The sequence below is a fragment of the Lissotriton vulgaris genome, chromosome 7 (genome assembly GCF_964263255.1).
Source record: "Lissotriton vulgaris chromosome 7, aLisVul1.2, whole genome shotgun sequence".
In the NCBI taxonomy this organism is placed as follows: Eukaryota; Metazoa; Chordata; class Amphibia; order Caudata; family Salamandridae; genus Lissotriton; species Lissotriton vulgaris.
The window spans coordinates 716,642,001-716,660,331 of NC_141695.1; the positions used below are offsets into that span (position 1 = coordinate 716,642,001).

The 18,331-nt window shown below is 44.9% G+C and overlaps 1 protein-coding gene across 1 annotated transcript in view; it reads left to right on the forward strand.

Moving 5' to 3' along the window:
• The window catches only part of GNA13 (G protein subunit alpha 13), a 201,225-nt gene that overhangs the window by 21,561 nt on the left and 161,333 nt on the right, over positions 1–18,331 (forward strand). The window contains exon 2 of the mRNA XM_086930946.1: positions 9,131–9,357. Within this exon, the coding sequence (XP_086787072.1) occupies positions 9,131–9,357 (227 nt within the window). The remainder of the gene's footprint in view (positions 1–9,130; positions 9,358–18,331) is intronic.

An 18,331-nucleotide genomic window follows, 5' to 3' on the forward strand; every position in this document is an offset into this window, starting at 1 on the left:
TGGTGATGCACACCGTGGGGGGTAGTCAACGCTTCGCCGATAACTTCCAATAAAGTGTCATTCTGACCAATGGAAAACGGGATACAAGGTAACTGCTAAAGAGTAATGGAGAAAGAAAGCGGTCCTCTCAAAACTAGCCAAGCGCGGCAGCGGGTCGCCCAAACTTAGCTCCCCACATGATGCGGAGCAACTGCCTTACAGGGATCACCTTGGACTGAAGGACTCCGCAATTGTAAGCGTAGTCTGTTATTCTCCTCCAACGTTGCTAAAGTTCGAAGTATAGCATCTGGAGCGGGCACGTATGCGCCCTGACCAGTACCTCAGTCTTCAGCGAATAGCTCTGAACTTTTTGTGGCATGTAGATTTGGAGGGGAGGTGCACAGATCTTCTCCGGGGGACTGCAGCTCTTTGGCGTAAGATTTACAAAATGCTTGGGCCTCCATGGGTGTGTTGAAAATACGAGAACTGCCCTGAACGTCCACACTGAGGCGGGCGGGGTATATAGCATGCCATACCGAAGGCCCAGTTCTCTCAGCGAGGCCCTCATGCCCACAAGCGTCTGGTGGACCTCCTGGACCAGCGGCGTGAAGCCAGGATATAAGGAGATGGCCTCACCCTGGTACTAGACCTGGCCTCGCTCATGCGCCAATCGCAAGACTGTCCCGGTCGCAGAAATTCCGCATACGGGCGATGATAGGCTGCAGATGTGCCTATGGGGGAGGGGGGGGGGTTGTACTGCTACCCATGGACTGTGACGCGCGCTCCACCAGGAACCCAGATGAAAAGGCATTGTGCTTGTGCTTGTGCTCTAGAGTGAATGACAGTAAATGTTTAGAGAGTTTAAGAGCACGTATACATTTAAAAAAAAAAATGCCAGCAAGTGTGAGTAGATAGCATGGCTGTGCATTTTGATTCTTTCAGCATTGTGTGCCCCCCCCCCCCCCTTGCAAGATGTGTATTGGTTAGCATGCTATCAGCATGACATCTACCATAAAGTTATTTGTGTGAGTACACCCATCCAAAATCACTACTGGATTAAGGGTTATTTTGATTTGGAAGATCTCTTCGAGGTAAGCATCACGTTGTTGACAAAATGGTTGCACAAACTAACATTTTAATAACGTGAGTGAGAACTACATTTCAAATAAAGTTCCTCTTTTGTAAGGCCCCAATAATACCAGCTAGGTTTGGTTGGACAGGGGGTTGATGGGTAAGAGGATGCTATTGAAGAAATTGTAGTGGTGGTGATTTGGCCATAATTTACATGATGGATTTGGGTACACTAGAAAACGATTCGGCTGTGAAGTAAATTACTTAACAAACCTAAGATGTCTTTTCTGTTTAGAAAGTTGTTTGGTTGAAAATGTTCTTGAGGGGGCTTGGCTTGGACGCCGGAATAATGGCGGCTTAATCCTGTCCTCCTCCAAGCGGCTGTGAGCAATTGCCATACAAGGGCTGCGATCCAACTCCAACCCGGACCAAAACGGGTGCCTGGCCGTCGGAACGCCAGAACTACAAATGGGAGAAGTTTGGGCTTGATCCGTCGAGAGAAACGGGATTAAACGGACCGTTTTTCCCCTGACCGGAGGAAGTGCGTTTCACGCCGGAGCCCGCCTCCGGACACATCCACGCGGTCTCCCGGGGCCCCGGTCTCATCATGAGTCACTGACTGGAAGCGCCCGCCCGCATTGAAATGCAAGCTACGGCAACGGAATCGTGAGTAGAAGAACCTCACAGGAATACGCTGTTGGTAACATGCTGCTGGCAAAACGTGCAGCTCGTGAAAATGCAGCGTAGGGTCTAATTAGCTAAAATGGCGGCTTCCCAGCATGTCTGCTACCGCGCTCAAGCCATCCAGGGCTCTAATGCAGTGTTGCCTCTGGTTGTACCCACGAGGAGCTGAACTCCACAATTACTCCGCCCACCATGCGCTCTACATTGAATTTAGCGCTTTAAGTAACTGAACACTTCCACTAATCTCAAGTCTGTCAGCGCCCACAATGCCTAGGTGGTGTATGACGGTGATTGAAGGTCTGAGCTGAAACGGCGTAAATTGGAATGATGCCTGAGATAGCTGTGAGATCAATATGGATGCCAAAAATCTCTGCCAAGAAATGTGTTAATGTATAAAACGACAGCGCGACTGAACCAGGGCGCCAAGTTCGCTCACCGGGGCAGCAGCGGGAGCCTAAGACGCTAGAAAAAGGCGTGAAAAGAGCGCGAAAACACCGGCACACAACAGCGCAGCATCTGAAAACCCAAAGCGCTCCAACAAATTGACGGCTGATCGTGGGGCTCAGCGAAGTAGTGTACCGCCCTCATAAGTAGTGTACTGCCCTCATAACATCATAGTGTTTACGGGCGTTCTTGGAAAACACAGTGCACGTCTGCATCTGATGACTTTTACACGTCCTCCCCCCCCTCACTGCGGCACATTGATTGTCTGTGTGTACTACGGGTCGTACAACCACAGACTCTTTAACTCATTTATCTCCATGATGGCAGCCTGAATGGTACATCACCCTGCCGCGAAACGCATAAACTTCTCGTATGCAGGAAGTTGAGTAAAGTGAAGCCACGTGCGGCACTGGATAAAGAGCAAGGGTTTGCTGCTTCGAGTTGGGGACCCCGCAGCGTATTAGGTGCTTACCTACTTGTGGCTACCTGCCTGTCTACTGTTGGTCTACTGCTGTAATTACCATTACGAGCTGATATTCACAAGGAGCAGCTATAAAGAGCATCTTTGAAAAGGGAGGGGCGTATACTCCGCAATCCAAACATACGTGGTCTCATCGCTACATGCCTGTAACCCCAAGACGCCTGTACAACCCATCGCCTAAGCATTCACAATATGGGAGAAAAGGAGAATGGTGCAGCTGCCAAACGCCTGAAATCTAACCCACCGACACCGATCAAAGGGAAAAAAATGGAGGAAGCCGTCGAAACAATCTTGAGCAGGCTAGAAGAAGTCAGGGACTTGGCCAAATCTACCAAGGAAGAGGTTGTCGCTATCCGCCAAGACATTAAGGACATCAACTCGAGATTAACCGACACCGAGACAAGGATAAGCAAATTGGAAGACCTTGAAAATAAAACATGTGGAGCTGTCAAGAACCTTTCCTTGTGCTCTGACCATCTCGTGAGGAAGGTTGCAGAGTTGGAGGACAGAAACAGAAGAGGGAATCTAAGAATTTTTGGTATGCCGGAGAAATCGGAGGAGAAACATGAGTCCTGCATACCCTTCCTCGGAGTGGTTCACGCAGGCCACAAATCTAACTTTCACTCAGCCACTGGAGTTTGACAGGGCGCATAGGGTGCCAGGGCGAATCTCAAAGGACCAAAAGGGCCCAAGAGCGATTGTGTGCAAACCACTAAGGTACCAGCATACAGAACAGATACTCACCTTCGCTCGTAAACACAACCACGTACTATGGAAAGGCCAAAAAATCTTCATCTCACAGGACTTCAGTAAGGAAACTATGGAGATCAGAAAAGCCTTCCTTGCAATGAGACCCCAACTAAAGTCACTTGGTCATCTGTATGGCTTTATCGGTCCAACTAAGTTTAGAGTGACGATACAAGGCATATCCCATGTGTTCTTAGATCCGCGAAAACTACGACAACTCCTGTTTGACCGTGGTGATGGCAGTATGGAAGTCTCCTCCCCAGATCAACAGGGAGCCTCTGCGTCTGGCCTCGGATAAACTCTGATTTTGAAATTTTGTTCTACCAATCTCATACTCCGGAACTCTTATAAAAGTGCCTATCTGAACTGGACCTGATATGCGGCTCTCTTGTCTTGGACTTGATGCCTGGTTGATGAGCATTAGTGGCCTCTGGACGGTAATGACACGGTAATGTACTCTGTACCCTTGGGCCCTATCTCAGCTATCCACCTGATGACAGATCTATATTGGAACGACCCCTTGAATTATCTGGTGAACCCTTAACCTGAAATATCTAGATTAGATAGATTAGATATCTAGATTAGAACTATTAGACCGATCCCTTGAACGTTCGGATGAACCTTCACCTTGAAACAAATATCATTATAAGCTGCCTCAGTATGGTTCTATCCTTGCTACCGCAACCACGACACCATACCTATGCTAATGTGATATGATGATATGATAACATGCTACCATGATACTGTTCATGCCCCTTATGGGCCTTAAAGAGGCACTATGCCCTGCTGTTGACCTGTTGTTGACCCCGCTTACGATAATTCTTTGCAAGTACTGATATATTTGGTCCTGACACTGAACCCAAAGCAGTGCTTTACCTGTGTTTAATGTTCTGGCACCAGCGCTGTTTATTGTTTATTGTTTGTTGTTGCCTAACACATTTGGGCTAATTCCTCAGTATTAGGATTGCAGCCTGTAGAATCGTAATTAAGAGTAAGTTGCTTGGAGGCGGCCGATTGGTCGTCATTCCTGAGTCGCCATGTTCTGTTGTATCTACTATTGGGGAGGGAGGGGTGGGAAGTGGGTGAGGGAGGAGGGCGGTGGGAGGTTGGAAGGGAGGAAGGGAGGGGTTGTTTTGTTATTTCGTATATGGTTTTGCTTAATTCTGTCCGCCTTGCATACTAGCTTACATCCAATGTACCACATTATGTTCCGAAGCTTATACTCTGTACCTCTGTATCCTGCATACTGTCCTAGCCCCACATCATGTGTGTCAAAAGATGCTGTCGACTCCTTAAGGGGTATGAGACTGCTTCCACGGCCTAGTCCTTATGTATACACATGTGTTATGAGACGATATTACTGGATGCATAGTTGATGGCTGCTGTTATAGACACTCCGATAGGAACGACAACTGTAACTAACCTTAAAATACTATCATTGAATGTAAAAGGACTCAACCAGCCAGTTAAACGCCAAAAGATACTTGACTATTTACGAAGACAGCATGGAGATATAGCCTTATTGCAAGAAACTGAAAGCAAAGCAATTCCACACACTACGCAATAAGTATTATACCGAAGTGATAGGCTCTGAGGCGATTTCAAAAAAGAATGGGGTGGTAATGCTAGTGGCTAAAAATGCGAATGTGGAAATAGTCTCTAGTGCATCAGATACGAAAGGCAGATGGGTCTCAGCGAGACTACTCAAGGATGACACTGACTTCTTTATCACGACTATCTATGCCCCAAATACACATGATCCGTCCTTCTGGGTAGGCTTAACGAAGCAGATAAACTCCATCCCCGACACAGCAGTCCATATTTTGGCGGGCGACTTCAACCTCCCACACGACCCAATACTAGATAGAGACTCTAAATGCGCCTTTCGCCCGGGGAAGGCCCATAAGGCATTCATGAAACTGTGCCATAGGTTTCATTTGGTGGACACGTGGCGCTTGATGCACCCTGATGGCAGATATTACTCATTCTATTCCCCACCGCATGACTCGTTCTCAAGAATCGACTATATACTCATATCTAATAATGCGGTGGCAAGAGTTGAGGACGCGGACATTGCTCCCAGATTAGTATCTGATCATTCCTGCGTCTCCCTTACATTGTCTAATATTAAACCGACCACCCGTCAATCTATGTGGCGATTCAATGACACCATTATCACTGACACAAAGAAACCCTTGACACTGCCATAAAAGACTTTTTGTTATTAAACAAGAGAGGGGACACTTCAGACACCACTCGATGGGATGCGTTGAAATCCACCATAAGGGGGGTTATTATAAAAATGTCGTCTGCAATTAATAAGAACCGCACTGCAGCCTTGTTAAAATTGGAGGAGGACATTGCAAAACTCCAGCACACATACTTGAGAAATAGAAACCCTGAGGTTCTTACTGAACTGTCCAACCAGAAATACACCTATAACAAACTTATTAGTGAAAAGGCGGGAATTTGGTTAGACAGGAGGAAGCGTTTCAAAATTTGTGACTCGAACAAAGCCGGGAAGGGATTAGCCGCTTATCTTAAATTTAAAATCCAAAAGAATACCATTGCATCCTTACTCGATGACAATGGGACTCCTAACTCTGACCCCACTAAGATTGCGAATATCTTCAAGGGCTTTTACGAGAAACTTTATGCTAAGAACATACATGTAGACAGCGTAAAAATGGAGAAATACCTTTCCAACTGCACGCTCCCAACACCAACGGCTGCGGAAAGAGACTCCTTGAATGAACCAATCTCTGAATCGGAGGTTATTGGCGCGATCAAGTCTTTCAAAAAGGGGAAAGCCCCTGGGCCTGACGGCTATACAGCACAATTTTATAAGTCCTTTGGCCATATTCTCTCCACCCCTCTCCTAGAGGTCTTTCATGAAATCACCAATACAGGTAAAGTTAAGGGGACTATGGCAGAGGCTGTGATTGCGGTAATACCCAAGGAAGGCAAGGACCACAAACTCCCCAAAAACTACAGGCCTATCTCACTGATAAATTTAGATTGTAAGCTCCTAGCATCAATTCTAGCAAATCGCATTCAAAGAGTCCTGCCGTCTCTTATACATCCCTCGCAAGCCGGTTTTCTGAAGAACAGGCTCTCGAGCGACAATACGAGAATCCTGGCTCATGTCATTGAGAAGGCGAAACTCTTAGCTACACCCACCATCGCCATCACACTAGACGCTGAAAAAGCGTTCGACAAAGTAGACTGGGGTTACTTAAATGCTGTACTACATAAATTTGACCTGGGTCCCACATTCACTAAATTAGTCATGTCCCTCTATGCCTGTCCCTCTGCTAGAGTACGAGCTGGCGGCGCTTTTTCCTCCCCATTTGGTCTAGAGCAGGGTACTAGACGGGGATGTCCATTGTCCCCGTCCTTATTCCTCCTGGCTATTGAGCCTTTTCTGTACTACATAAGGGAAAACCCTGACATCGCTGGAATCCGATTCACTGACTGTACAATTAAACTCACGGCTTATGCAGACGACGTGTTAGTCATGAGCGAACAAGCTGCTAAGGCTATCCCTGCGCTAATGTCCACAATAGATGACTTCTCAGCTGTTTCTGGATACTCCTTGAACAAGGATAAAACTGAGGTGAAGTTGTTGAATAATCTATGTGATAAAGCCATCCTGGGCGACTCCGGGCTTACCTGGCAGTCGAAGAGTTTTAAATATTTAGGCATGGAATTCGAAAAAGACTTGATATCCACCTTAAAAATTAATGAGGAGATACTCTACAAGAAAATACAAAAACTGATGGATGGGTGGTCCCCTAAATTTCTTTTGTGGTGGGGCAGGGCTGAAACACTAAAAATGATGATCAGTCCCTTGGTGAATTATATGGCATGTATGCTCCCCATGACCTTCACGGAGGACTTTTTACATAGGATTGAAAAACTGATCTCGGACTTCCTGTGGAAAGGTAAGAAGCCGAGAATTGCCATGAAAAAATTGCAACTTCCAAAGCTTAAAGGGGGATTAGGGTTGCCAAATTTCAGGAATTACCAGACCGCCTTTCTCTGTAAGCAAGGAGCCTCCTGGTTTATCGAGGATCCTGTCTACACGCCCTTATGGATCAATATTGAAAAGTCCATTATGGGCAAAACCCCGCTATCTGCAGTCCTAACAATGGACCTCTCGCATCTCACGAACTCTAAATACATCATGCTCAATACCAAGAGAGCCCTCCTGCGGTTAGATCGCGCTCATGCCAATGGTCAACGATTCCACAATTCCTCCTCTGCGTCCTTATGGCGTAACCCGTCCATTAAAATCAGTGGATCACCTGTCGTATGGGACCACTGGTCCGATAAAGGTCTTAATGTGATCTCTGATCTGTACGAAGATAATATGCCATTGCCATTCTCGACTCTACAGGCCAGACACTCCCTGTTGCCGATAGACTTTTATGCCTTTTTAAAACTAAAATCGGCCCTATCCACTAAAACATTCAAACTAGTGAAGCCTTGGCTAAAAACTATGCTACCCCACTTTCAATCCACTGGACATTTTGTCTCTAAAATATACAAACTACTCGCGCCAACGGCCAGCAAATCAATGAAGCGCAATGAGTTGAAATGGGAATCAGAAACAAACACTGGCATAAGTATAGACTGGGTCAGGATACATGCATCAGCACTCACGCACAAGGTATCGCCGATACTATCACAAACCAAATATATGATTATCAACAGAGCATTTTGGACCCCACAGAGGCTATTTAAGATTGGCCTACGGGACACACCGGATTGCTGGAACTGCTCCTCTGGTATTGGTGACCTTTCGCACATGTTGTTTGATTGCCCCATGCTCCACGCCTTCTGGGCAAAAATCTTTGACTACATTGCACACACGCTACACATACACCCTACGAGGGAATTCATCTACATTCTCCTAGGGGCATTAGATCCATCACTAAAAGGTGACCATGACCGCCAGCTCCTGGATCTCCTACTGACTTTAGCATGTAAGGTGATCCTGTGTAATTGGAAATCAACGGGTGAGGTCTCCTTCAATGCCTGGAGGGAATGGCTGTCCTGCATTAGGGGCACTGACAACCCCGCGTTACACTCATCACCATGGCAGGTCACCAACAAAAAATTATGGTCTTCACTGGACCGAGCCTCCTTCATCTTTGACCCACCTTGAAGCTCCATACGATGAGGTCCGTTCTCAGTGAATTATGGGCTCTGTGTTGCGTGAACTGTGACGGCTATATCTTGGGCTCACGGGCTTGACAACCTTAGAACCATGAAGCAGGAATGGTGCAACATACATGGTGTGATATGACTTGGCTTGGACAGAGGGCTCTACGGAACTATGTACAAAAATGTGAATGCAAGGATGGTACTTTATTTTTCTTTACTGTATACGTATTGTTTTGTGTAATAACCCATGTCTGGTTGCGGTACTTTGGCAACATGATTGTAATTCTTTTGATGTTTTCTTGCCGCTATCATCTCTGTTATGATTAATAAATAAAATATGATTTGAAATCAAAAAAAGAAAATGTTCTTTGGTTTCTGGTGCGTTAACGTCAAAGTATAGTTTCTTTACCCTGGATGGCCGATGTTTTCAACTAAAGAAATGTATGCTGATTTTTGCCCTTCTAAAAGGGCCAAAGATGAGCGTTGTAAAACTATTCATTAGCATCAGTACAGGGTGTTGGGTTAACCTAATATGTTGTATTTCTCTATTTAAAGGTGTTCGAGTGCTCGTTGATGCACGGGAGAAGCTTCATATTCCTTGGGGGGACCCTTCCAATCAGAAGCATGGAGAACGGATGATGGCGTTTGACACTCGCGCAGCAATGGTGGCACAAGGTGTTGTGGAGACCCAGGTTTTTTTAAAACATCTACCATCAATCAGATCCTTATGGCAAGACAGTGGAATCCAGCATGCCTATGACAGACGTAGAGAATTTCAGTTGGTAAGACCTGTTTTAACCAGTACTACCTGTTTGGTATAACCAACAGTAATAATCTGTGGAAAGGTGTCATCATGACGTTTGTTCTATAAACCGATTCGGAAACTACGTTCAGGTTGTGCCTTGTAAGATGTTTATAAGCCAAACTAGATGTTTTAAAAGAAGTAATGTTGCAGGCTATAAGTAAGCTTAGCCACATTTTATTACAAGAATAATGGCTTTGTAATCAATTCAGTTGTAACAATTTGGAAAGATTTTCTATTTCTGTAAAAAATTTGAAACGTTCCATTATTCAACACTGCTATCGCAGATGCTGTTAGAGAGAGTAACCGAAGCCATATCAAAACCAAATTTACTTGGCACCCACATTCATTAGAATGGAAATCCTGACTGTCAGCCTTGATTGAAAGCTTATATGGGAACCATTAAAGCAGTTGATGTTGAAATAACACAGGCCGATTGGGATAAGATTAAGATTTGCTGCAAACATGCAGTTTAAATTTTAGTATTCGCTCAGTCAAAAAACATTTTATATTGAGCTGTATTTGAATACAATAAATTCTCCCAAGGTCAGGATAAGTCGATTTAGAAACCATATAACATTAATGGCCAGTCTTTCTTGGTAATTAAATCAAAGCAATGCAGCTTAGTATGTATCTAGTTTATTTTTTTGCTAGCATTAAACAGAAAATCTTCAGCTCAGTTTGCACTTCATAGGCCTACCTCAGTAGAGAGACACCTGAACCTGATTTTTAACAGTGCAAAGTTGTGCTCTAGAGTGAATGACAGTGAATGTTCAGAGAGCAGCAGCACAATATCGATTGGTGCCCCTTCTTACCCCCCAGCCCGCCACCCACTTCCCTCTAGCAATTGCCTTGACCCCCCACTATTTGGAATCATACGTAATGCAACTCTTTTCCCTTGTCTCGCTCTATCTGTCATTGCCCCCTTGTCTTGGCTCTCTTTCTCCTACTTGGCTTTTCTTTCTGTCCTCTCATCACTCTAGTCATTAACTTCCCTCTGTCCTCTCTTACAGGCTCTTTGCTACCTTTTTCCCTTTTCTTTATGATATTATTCATGTTGAATATGGGTCTTGAAACTCTATGGATCTTGAAACTCCTCATTGCAGACTAATGTTGAGCCTTTTGCAACACGCGTCCGGCCCTCCATGGGTTGTAGGTGACCTGCTGTGTAATAATTCCATAGATATTCATCATCAAAGTCTCCCAAGCCTCCCGTAAACAACACGGCCGGCCCTACATAGGGTTGTGGCCCATATGCTGTGTATATATACACCCATATGTATGGTTCTTAAGAAAATAATAACGGATTTGTATAAAAAAATATCGATTAGCAAAAGTGTAGGTGTAAAATTCTCCAATGCAGGAATAAGATGCTGTAATAATTTTATATTTTCTTGCTCTTGCTATTTCAATTAGTCAAGTCACATGTTTTATGTAAGCAATGCATTTTGTAAGGGAAGGGAGTGCTTCAGTTCTAAATCTTTGATTTTGTAACTTTTCTGGTGAAGGTTTAAGTAAACAAGCGTTTGAGAAAACAATCTGGATATTTGTTACTGGAAGTGTTTTTATAATAAGTGGGAAACTTTGTGTGTAGCCTTCAGGTGTTCTAGATAGAAAATCCTATAATGAGGCAACTCCTTGGGCTACAACGGTATGGAAGTAGCGTTGAATTTTATTTGTGAACAGGATCATCAGAGAAGTGTTATGAGAGTTAGAAGATGGCTACACTTATTGGTCCTTTCTGTACACATTGCTGCCCCATACTAAAAGTATTGTATCTTAAGAGGGTTACAGTGTCCCTATGAAGAACATCACAGTAATCCTATTTGGTCGACAGCAGAGCTAAAGGAAGGGAGGGGCAAAGTTAAGTTTTTCAACTCCAGAAATGCTGGAAAGTGTGCTTGTCTACCGATGGATGAAACATTAATCTGGTCAAATATCCTCCGATTCTGTGTACTCCACATATCTTCTAGGATCACCAGACAATTGTCTAATCTGTGTACCCATGATAAACTTGAGGATAATACAACGCAAATGTAAATACGTTCTGATGGTGTCATGCCTTCCGGTCAGTGCAGCTGTTGCTGATATCCAATTTCTGAGAAAACATAATCCTACAAGAATTATTTGATCTTAGAAATAATTCCCCATTAAACATTAACTGAGGATCTTTGTCCAGTGGGTCCCTTATCTAAGGTGTCCACACCAATTCTGAGGAACAGTAATCGTCACGCGCCCTTCTGTTTCCCTTGTATTATTTCTTGGTTCACATCGAGCTGGTTACTGAGCAGGCTGGGTACCATGAGCTGCTTGAAAGCCAGACAGTTGGTCTTCCTCCATTCAGTTCACAGCATTGCAGGAAAGAGACTATGCTGTGCTGTGCTGTCCTCTAGTGGGCTTATGGTAAGTATTATGCAAGTAATTTTAGCTTGACAGGGTAGGCACTGGTACAAATTATTTGACTTCAGAGCGAGTATTTCTCTTACAGTTCATGCTGTTGAGTTATTTGTTCTGTGTCCTGCGGAATGTTTGCATTCCAGTGTATGAGGGACCCTGAAATGTCAAGTAGTTCCTCTTCTCATAGTCCTTTATATAGAAATCTTTTTATTTTAAACTGAGGCCAGCTTGTGTAGCAATTTTTAGTCTGGACTCAAAACGCATGCACCGTATTGGCTTTTTATAATGCCTATTTGCCAAGTCCCTTTACCTTTCCTGGAACTTTATATGAACATTATCATGCGTCTCCACAATACATTTAATACATATTGAACAGTAGTCTGAGGTGATTTGATGGGTGATCTTAACTGTTTTTCAGGTTGCCTCCTTTTTTTTGCTTTCCTTGCAGTTTGTTCTAACAGCATTTCCTTGGCTTCACAATATAGTGACTTCTGAATTATTCCTAAACTATTCAGTGAAATGTCTCAATTTGTATACTGTTTTGTTGTGTCCCTGCTGCATTTTGAAATGTCTCAGTTTATTTTAAAGCCCTTTGCATTCAGCTGATCTCTAATCTAATCACTTTGTGAATCAAATTATTGTTGCCAAATTGTTTTTCAATGGGAGGAGACCTGGTGTGTTCTCAGAAGATGAATAGACTGGTTTCAAAATATCTGCAGCTGCCAAGATGGGTGATAACTTTCTTCCTCCTAGTAGGAACCTTCCTTTTATTTCTGTGCTACAGAATCTGGGGCATGTATTAATGCTCGACCCTTGAACGTGACCCTAGAAAGCCATCGCAGTTGTGATCTGATTTCTTGGTTTCACTACTATTAAGTCTCTTCTGTTAAAAAGTACTGTAATGTGCTCTTCGATACACTAGTATAATGAATTATAGTATTCCAGTATAGATGTCATAATTTGTAGATCATACTATAAATGTTATTTGACAATGTTGTTTCTCTCTAACCTTTCAAATCATAACTTGATAAAACCACGTGTCCCTCTGGGAAAATTAGTGACAGCTGGTCTAGTAAATTACCCATAACCTGAATTTTAGCATGGAACTGCTTTAGCCATTTTTAAAATTGGCCTATAAGGTTGTCTGAAATGGAAGGAAACTAAAGCTCCCTGCTAGTAAACCAAAATGTAGGCCAGTTCTGAAGTCAGACATTTGATGGTCATTGTTTGAGAGTGCTGGATATTGTGGCTCGTGTGCATAATATTGATAGTTATTATCTGCCTCTAAGTAAAATGTTCAAAAGATGTTCAATTGTAAGTTAATGGTAATGTGGGCAAGTTTTGTGGCAAGCCCAATATATTAAAGTGATTCTTGGCTTAATGTGAGAAAAGGGAATCCATTTCGAGTGCCAACACTGTGGCTATGAGTATATCTTGAATGAAAAAGAGGCTGGTAAATATTATACAGTGCAAAACAGCAGTGATCTGTAGTTGTGTTTAAGACCTTTTTTTGTTTTGCTTATGAAAGTTTTCTACACAATTTCTTGATTACAAAAGTATGTTGAAGAAATATAACGTAACCTATTTTATAACACAAATTGAATATGTGCACGTTGTTGTCCCTCGCTAGCAATTACATGCCTTGAACCTGCCCACTAATTGATGAATGGAGGATATGTTATCTGGTATTAAACCAGCTATCCTAGACTGCTCTTGGGGTTTGTTCCATATTATCCATCTTGGAATCACGTTGGCTTCCCCCAAAGAAGTTGTATTAGTCTCAAGTAGCAATTTCCTATAAAGATATTGCCTTAAAGACCCGAAGCTCTGGATTGTGTGGCTTTTGCACCTTATTCGAAGTTTAATAAAAATATATTTTCAATTTTTATTCTTGTAGGCTATAAGGCATGCAAAGCACCCCCCACCCAATTTGTGTACATAACAATAGAACATGTCTTGAATGTTCCCTTTATTGGCTCCTAAGTGAGAACCATTCTTTTGTAGTTAGTACTTACCCCAGACTGTGGAAACCTAGCGATTTGGCTGATGCCCGGTGGAGCTACCATATAGCTAAAGAGGAGATGGGTTGTGGACTCACCCCCCCCCCCCCCCCTCCCCTCCCCTCCCTGCCGTCACCTACCCAGCCGGAACTTGGGTGAATTTTACCCTCATCTCTACGTTCGATCTTCCTCCTACCCCTTTACCCTATCCCCTTACCCTTCCTTGCTCCATTCACCTTGTCCCCTATGTTCTTTAAATGCTTTTCTTGATACTTATGTAACTTTTAACTGATGTAAATTGCAACATTATTGTCCCTCATGTAAAGCGCTCCGATTCCATCTAGCGCTATATAATAACTCAATTAATTTTGTTCCCATTTAGCACTCTTTCTCTCTTTGCCTTCCTCCCTAGCTCCTATCCACTCTCCCCTGAATCTCTCACCTTGCCTGCTAGTCTGCCTAGCCCCCTGTTCTCACCTTGCCTCCTAGTCTGCCTAGCCCCCTGTCCTTTGTGCCCTTTGACTAAGCACTCCTTCTCCCCTTGTTGGGGAAAGATCCAATGTTTCTACTCTGAAGTCTCAGCGTACCTGCTGAGAGAGTCCACTGGGCCAAGGGAGCCACTCACAGCTGAGGTATGGTATAGCGCACCCCTTGCCAAAGCACTCCCTCTTCCCCTTTTTGGGGAACGATCCAGAATGTAGGCCGTGGAGTCTCAGAGACCCCTCTGAGAGAGTCCATTACATAAAGGGAGGCTTCCGCAACAGAGATAGGGAAGTGATACCACTTCCCTGGGATCACAGCTTCCTAGACTTTGGACGTTTGTGTCGTCTACCGGTTTGTGTCCCAGTCACCCTTACACTCCTCTTTCCTTGCGGTGTCCTTCACCCTCCTCTCCTCTTTCCCGCATTCATTACCTGTCTACTTCCCCAGCTCCTTCCCCCTCCCATAAATCTCTCCCCTTGCCTGCTTTGCCCCTTACGCATTTGTGCTTATTGTTTATCCTGACCTTACAAGTTGCCATGCTCTATTAACTGTGTAACCTTTTTAACGATGTAACCTTCAACTATGATCTGATTCTCTTGTAAAGCGCTCTGATACCTTCGGGTCTAGCCAGCGCTATATAAAACCTTTAAAACCTTTAAATGCTCTCTCTTAATCTCGTTACCAGTCTGGGTTGCTGAGGCTTTAAACAAAACAGTGACTAGTTTGAGCAGTTAATTACGTTTTTCATAATACTGCCTAGGTGAAAGAAATCCGAATCCATGACAGCTTGGTTCATGTCTTCAGAGGGAATCCTGTTTATCTTCAGCAGATATTGTTGATGCTGTGCTGGTTTGGCCACTTTTTGTACATAGTCCAGTAGGCTGAAACTGTCTTGAGAGTGAACCCATGAAACTTTGTTACTAGCGTTCACATTGGTTGGCTTTTCAAGAGATTAGTTCTTTATAGCATATTTCTTTATTGTTAAAAATGCTGGGGTGTTCTTTTAATGCATTGACATACACTAGTTGAAACATATATTTGCTTCAAAGCACATAAGAGGAGAGCATTCCTGTATAAACACTTTTCTTCTGCTTATGAAATATTTCATGCTCACATTATTGATCCTCTGCATAAACGGGTGAGCATTCCCGAAAACACGCTTTTCATTGTTTGTGAAAGATTTCAGATTCACAGTAAGGATCCTCTGCATAGTGGTCAGTGGCTTTATCATTCACAGACACTATAAATACCAATGGTGACAAACCTGCTAGGCAGAGGTGAAGTGAGAATCTGCACTTTTACTTGTGTAGTAATGAAGTTTGAAATATAAAGGAAGAGCATTTTAAGTGTTTAGCAGCGAGTATTGAGTCTGTGGAGTGGTTGGTATCTTCCTTAATTTTTGGTATTAGAACTTTGTCTATTCCTTTTTATTTGTTTTTAGGTTGCGGTAGCGCTGTGCCTGTGAAATCTATTGTATTCTTAAAAGTGACTTAAAACTCGCTCTTCCCTTTCATTTGTTTGTGTGCTTGCTGCTTATTTTTCGTCTGTTTCTATGGGTTGTAGCATACCATTTCCTGCTGTTCTAATGTCTTATCGGTGTCCTGAGGCTCAAGTACTCCTTTCTATTGTCTTAACCCCTTCGACGCTCATGACGAGCTCAGCTCATGACGAGCTCAGCTCGTCATGAGTTACACCTGTCGTGCGCTCATGACGAGCTGAGCTCGTCATGAACAGCGGGGTTTTAACAAACTCAGCGCACAGCGGGAAAACGCGTAGCGCGCATGGGGTTAAAATTCTTTAGTTTAATTATGAGCAAGCACACCACTTTTTATGTCTCGTCTATTATATTCCGCAAGGAATAAATAGACTAGAGTATTGGGGGCAAACCAAAGTCGAGTGCATGTGCTCATGCACGCGCTTACCATTTGCTCCCGCCTGCCTCCGAGAGCTTCACTTCAAAGGGATCCGCTCACCTGCCCCCTGCTTCACACTTTTCACGGCCGCCAGGCCGTGTCTCGCATTTCTCTCCCCCCCCCCCCCCCCCCCCATCCTAATTATTCACCCCTCCTGTTGCTGCCCACGGCCTCCCCACAGCAATGCCAAGAGCTTGTTTTTAAACACTTCCCTAACCATGCAGCTCTACCATTGGCCACCAAACTAGTACTCTGCTTCCTGGTCCTGCCCTCCTTGTTACTGCTCGCCACTCCTGTATCTGTCCCCATTCTATAGCAAAACTCCCCACAAAAACAACTTTTTTCTTCCTCTTCCCAGACCGCTGATCGAGCCTCGCAAGCATTCTCCTCAACACACCCTAGTTCCTTTTAGTAATGACCTCTTACCCCGGCACCTACGCCCCCACCCTCGCTCACATGTGCACTCCTATTTTAGTGAACTGTTTTTTCACCCTCTCTGTCGCTCCTACCCAGACCTTATACCACCTGTACCGTCTCACACCACCTAATGAACTTTGACTCACCCAGGCCTCTTGCTTCTAAGCCCCCGCCCCCCTCCCATGCGGAGTGTAATTGTGCTCCAGCTGTTTAACGGCTAACAATGCTCCCACCCCCCCCGCTACCATCTAGCGTGTGCTTTCAGCCCTTTAATTATATTACGACCCCATTGTGCGCTTTTTGGATTAGCCCTGATGGGCTCAGCCCACTGTTTGCAAAGAGGAGCCCTTGAGATGGCGTGGGCCAGTGAATCCTAATCTGCTCTCACTGGGGACAGCTCGGGCCATGCTGGTCTGTTGCAAATACTCCACCCCCTAGTGTTTCTAATCGTAACCCCCCGAACAGTCAGTGTTTGCCATCAATTACTCGTATATCTTCATGGCACCGAAATCCCACTTGCTGCCCATCATCCCCTCTTCCAGACCCCGACCCACTCTTTTCAGAGGCGGCCCCATTTTCCTGTCTGTCCCACATTACCAGTGTACAATTTTCACATTGCGACATTTCTATGCGTGGACGGGGCCAGGTTTATGGCAGCGTGGCCTCCGTAGCTGTGCGAGCAGTTTCCTCACCTTGATTTCATTGTGTTTCTGATTCACACATCTACTACAGTTGTGTACCGGCTGTTCTGATAGCTCAGTGGTTATGTCCTCCGAAATGGTTTGCAATGAAGCTGCAAGTACACATTCACAGCCTTTCACTTGCCTACTTGCAGAGTTTGTGAACGGAATACAGGGCGCCATTCATCGCCCCCCGACACATGCTTGTGCTCTGAAATTCGCGCCAGACTCACGCGCTTCTTTTACAAAAAAAATGTACAATTGGAATTGTCATGTGCAGGGAAGGCAATGGGCAATGTGCTGGCTATTGAGCACGTTACTGATAGAAAGCACTACCCAGTAAGCGGTGGGCGGGTTGATTCCAATCCGCAGCACTGGTAACAAGAGCCACATTTTCTGTTTGCAGGAGTACCAGACCCTCCATCTCCATCGGCCGGCTGTTTGCCTGCATGTTTGCAGCAACGTTTTCACTGTGTCTTTGTCTGTCTTGCCAAGGGGGCAGCAGAGCGAGAATCCGAAAGGCACCTCCATGGCATCGTAAAGCTGCCCCCCTCCCCAGTGGCATATTTTATTACAGTCCCATGACCAAGCCAACAACTAGATGATACACATGGTAACTCAGAGCGCAGTCACAAAGAGAGAGACGCTCAGTGGCTACAGGTTTAAGGAGCCTTCCCGAATATCTTTCCAACCCGAAAGTGACTGTGCTGATGGAGCTGGGGATGACCTAGTCCAGACCCATGTCGTTCCAAGCTTTCTCTGCACGCTAAAGTAGGGTGGAGAGAGGTGGGGGTAGGTGCTGTCATGAGGAAATAACACAAACTATAATTGCGAGGGGGTCCGCACCACTCAGCACCACCACAGCATCACTCGGCACCACCCCAGCATCACTCGGCACCACCCCTGCATCGCTCGGCACCACCCCTGCATCGCTCGGCACCACCCCTGCATCGCTCGGCACCACCCCTGCATCGCTCGGCACCACCCCTGCATCGCTCGGCACCACCCCTGCATCGCTCGGCACCACCCCTGCATCGCTCGGCACCACCCCTGCATCGCTCGGC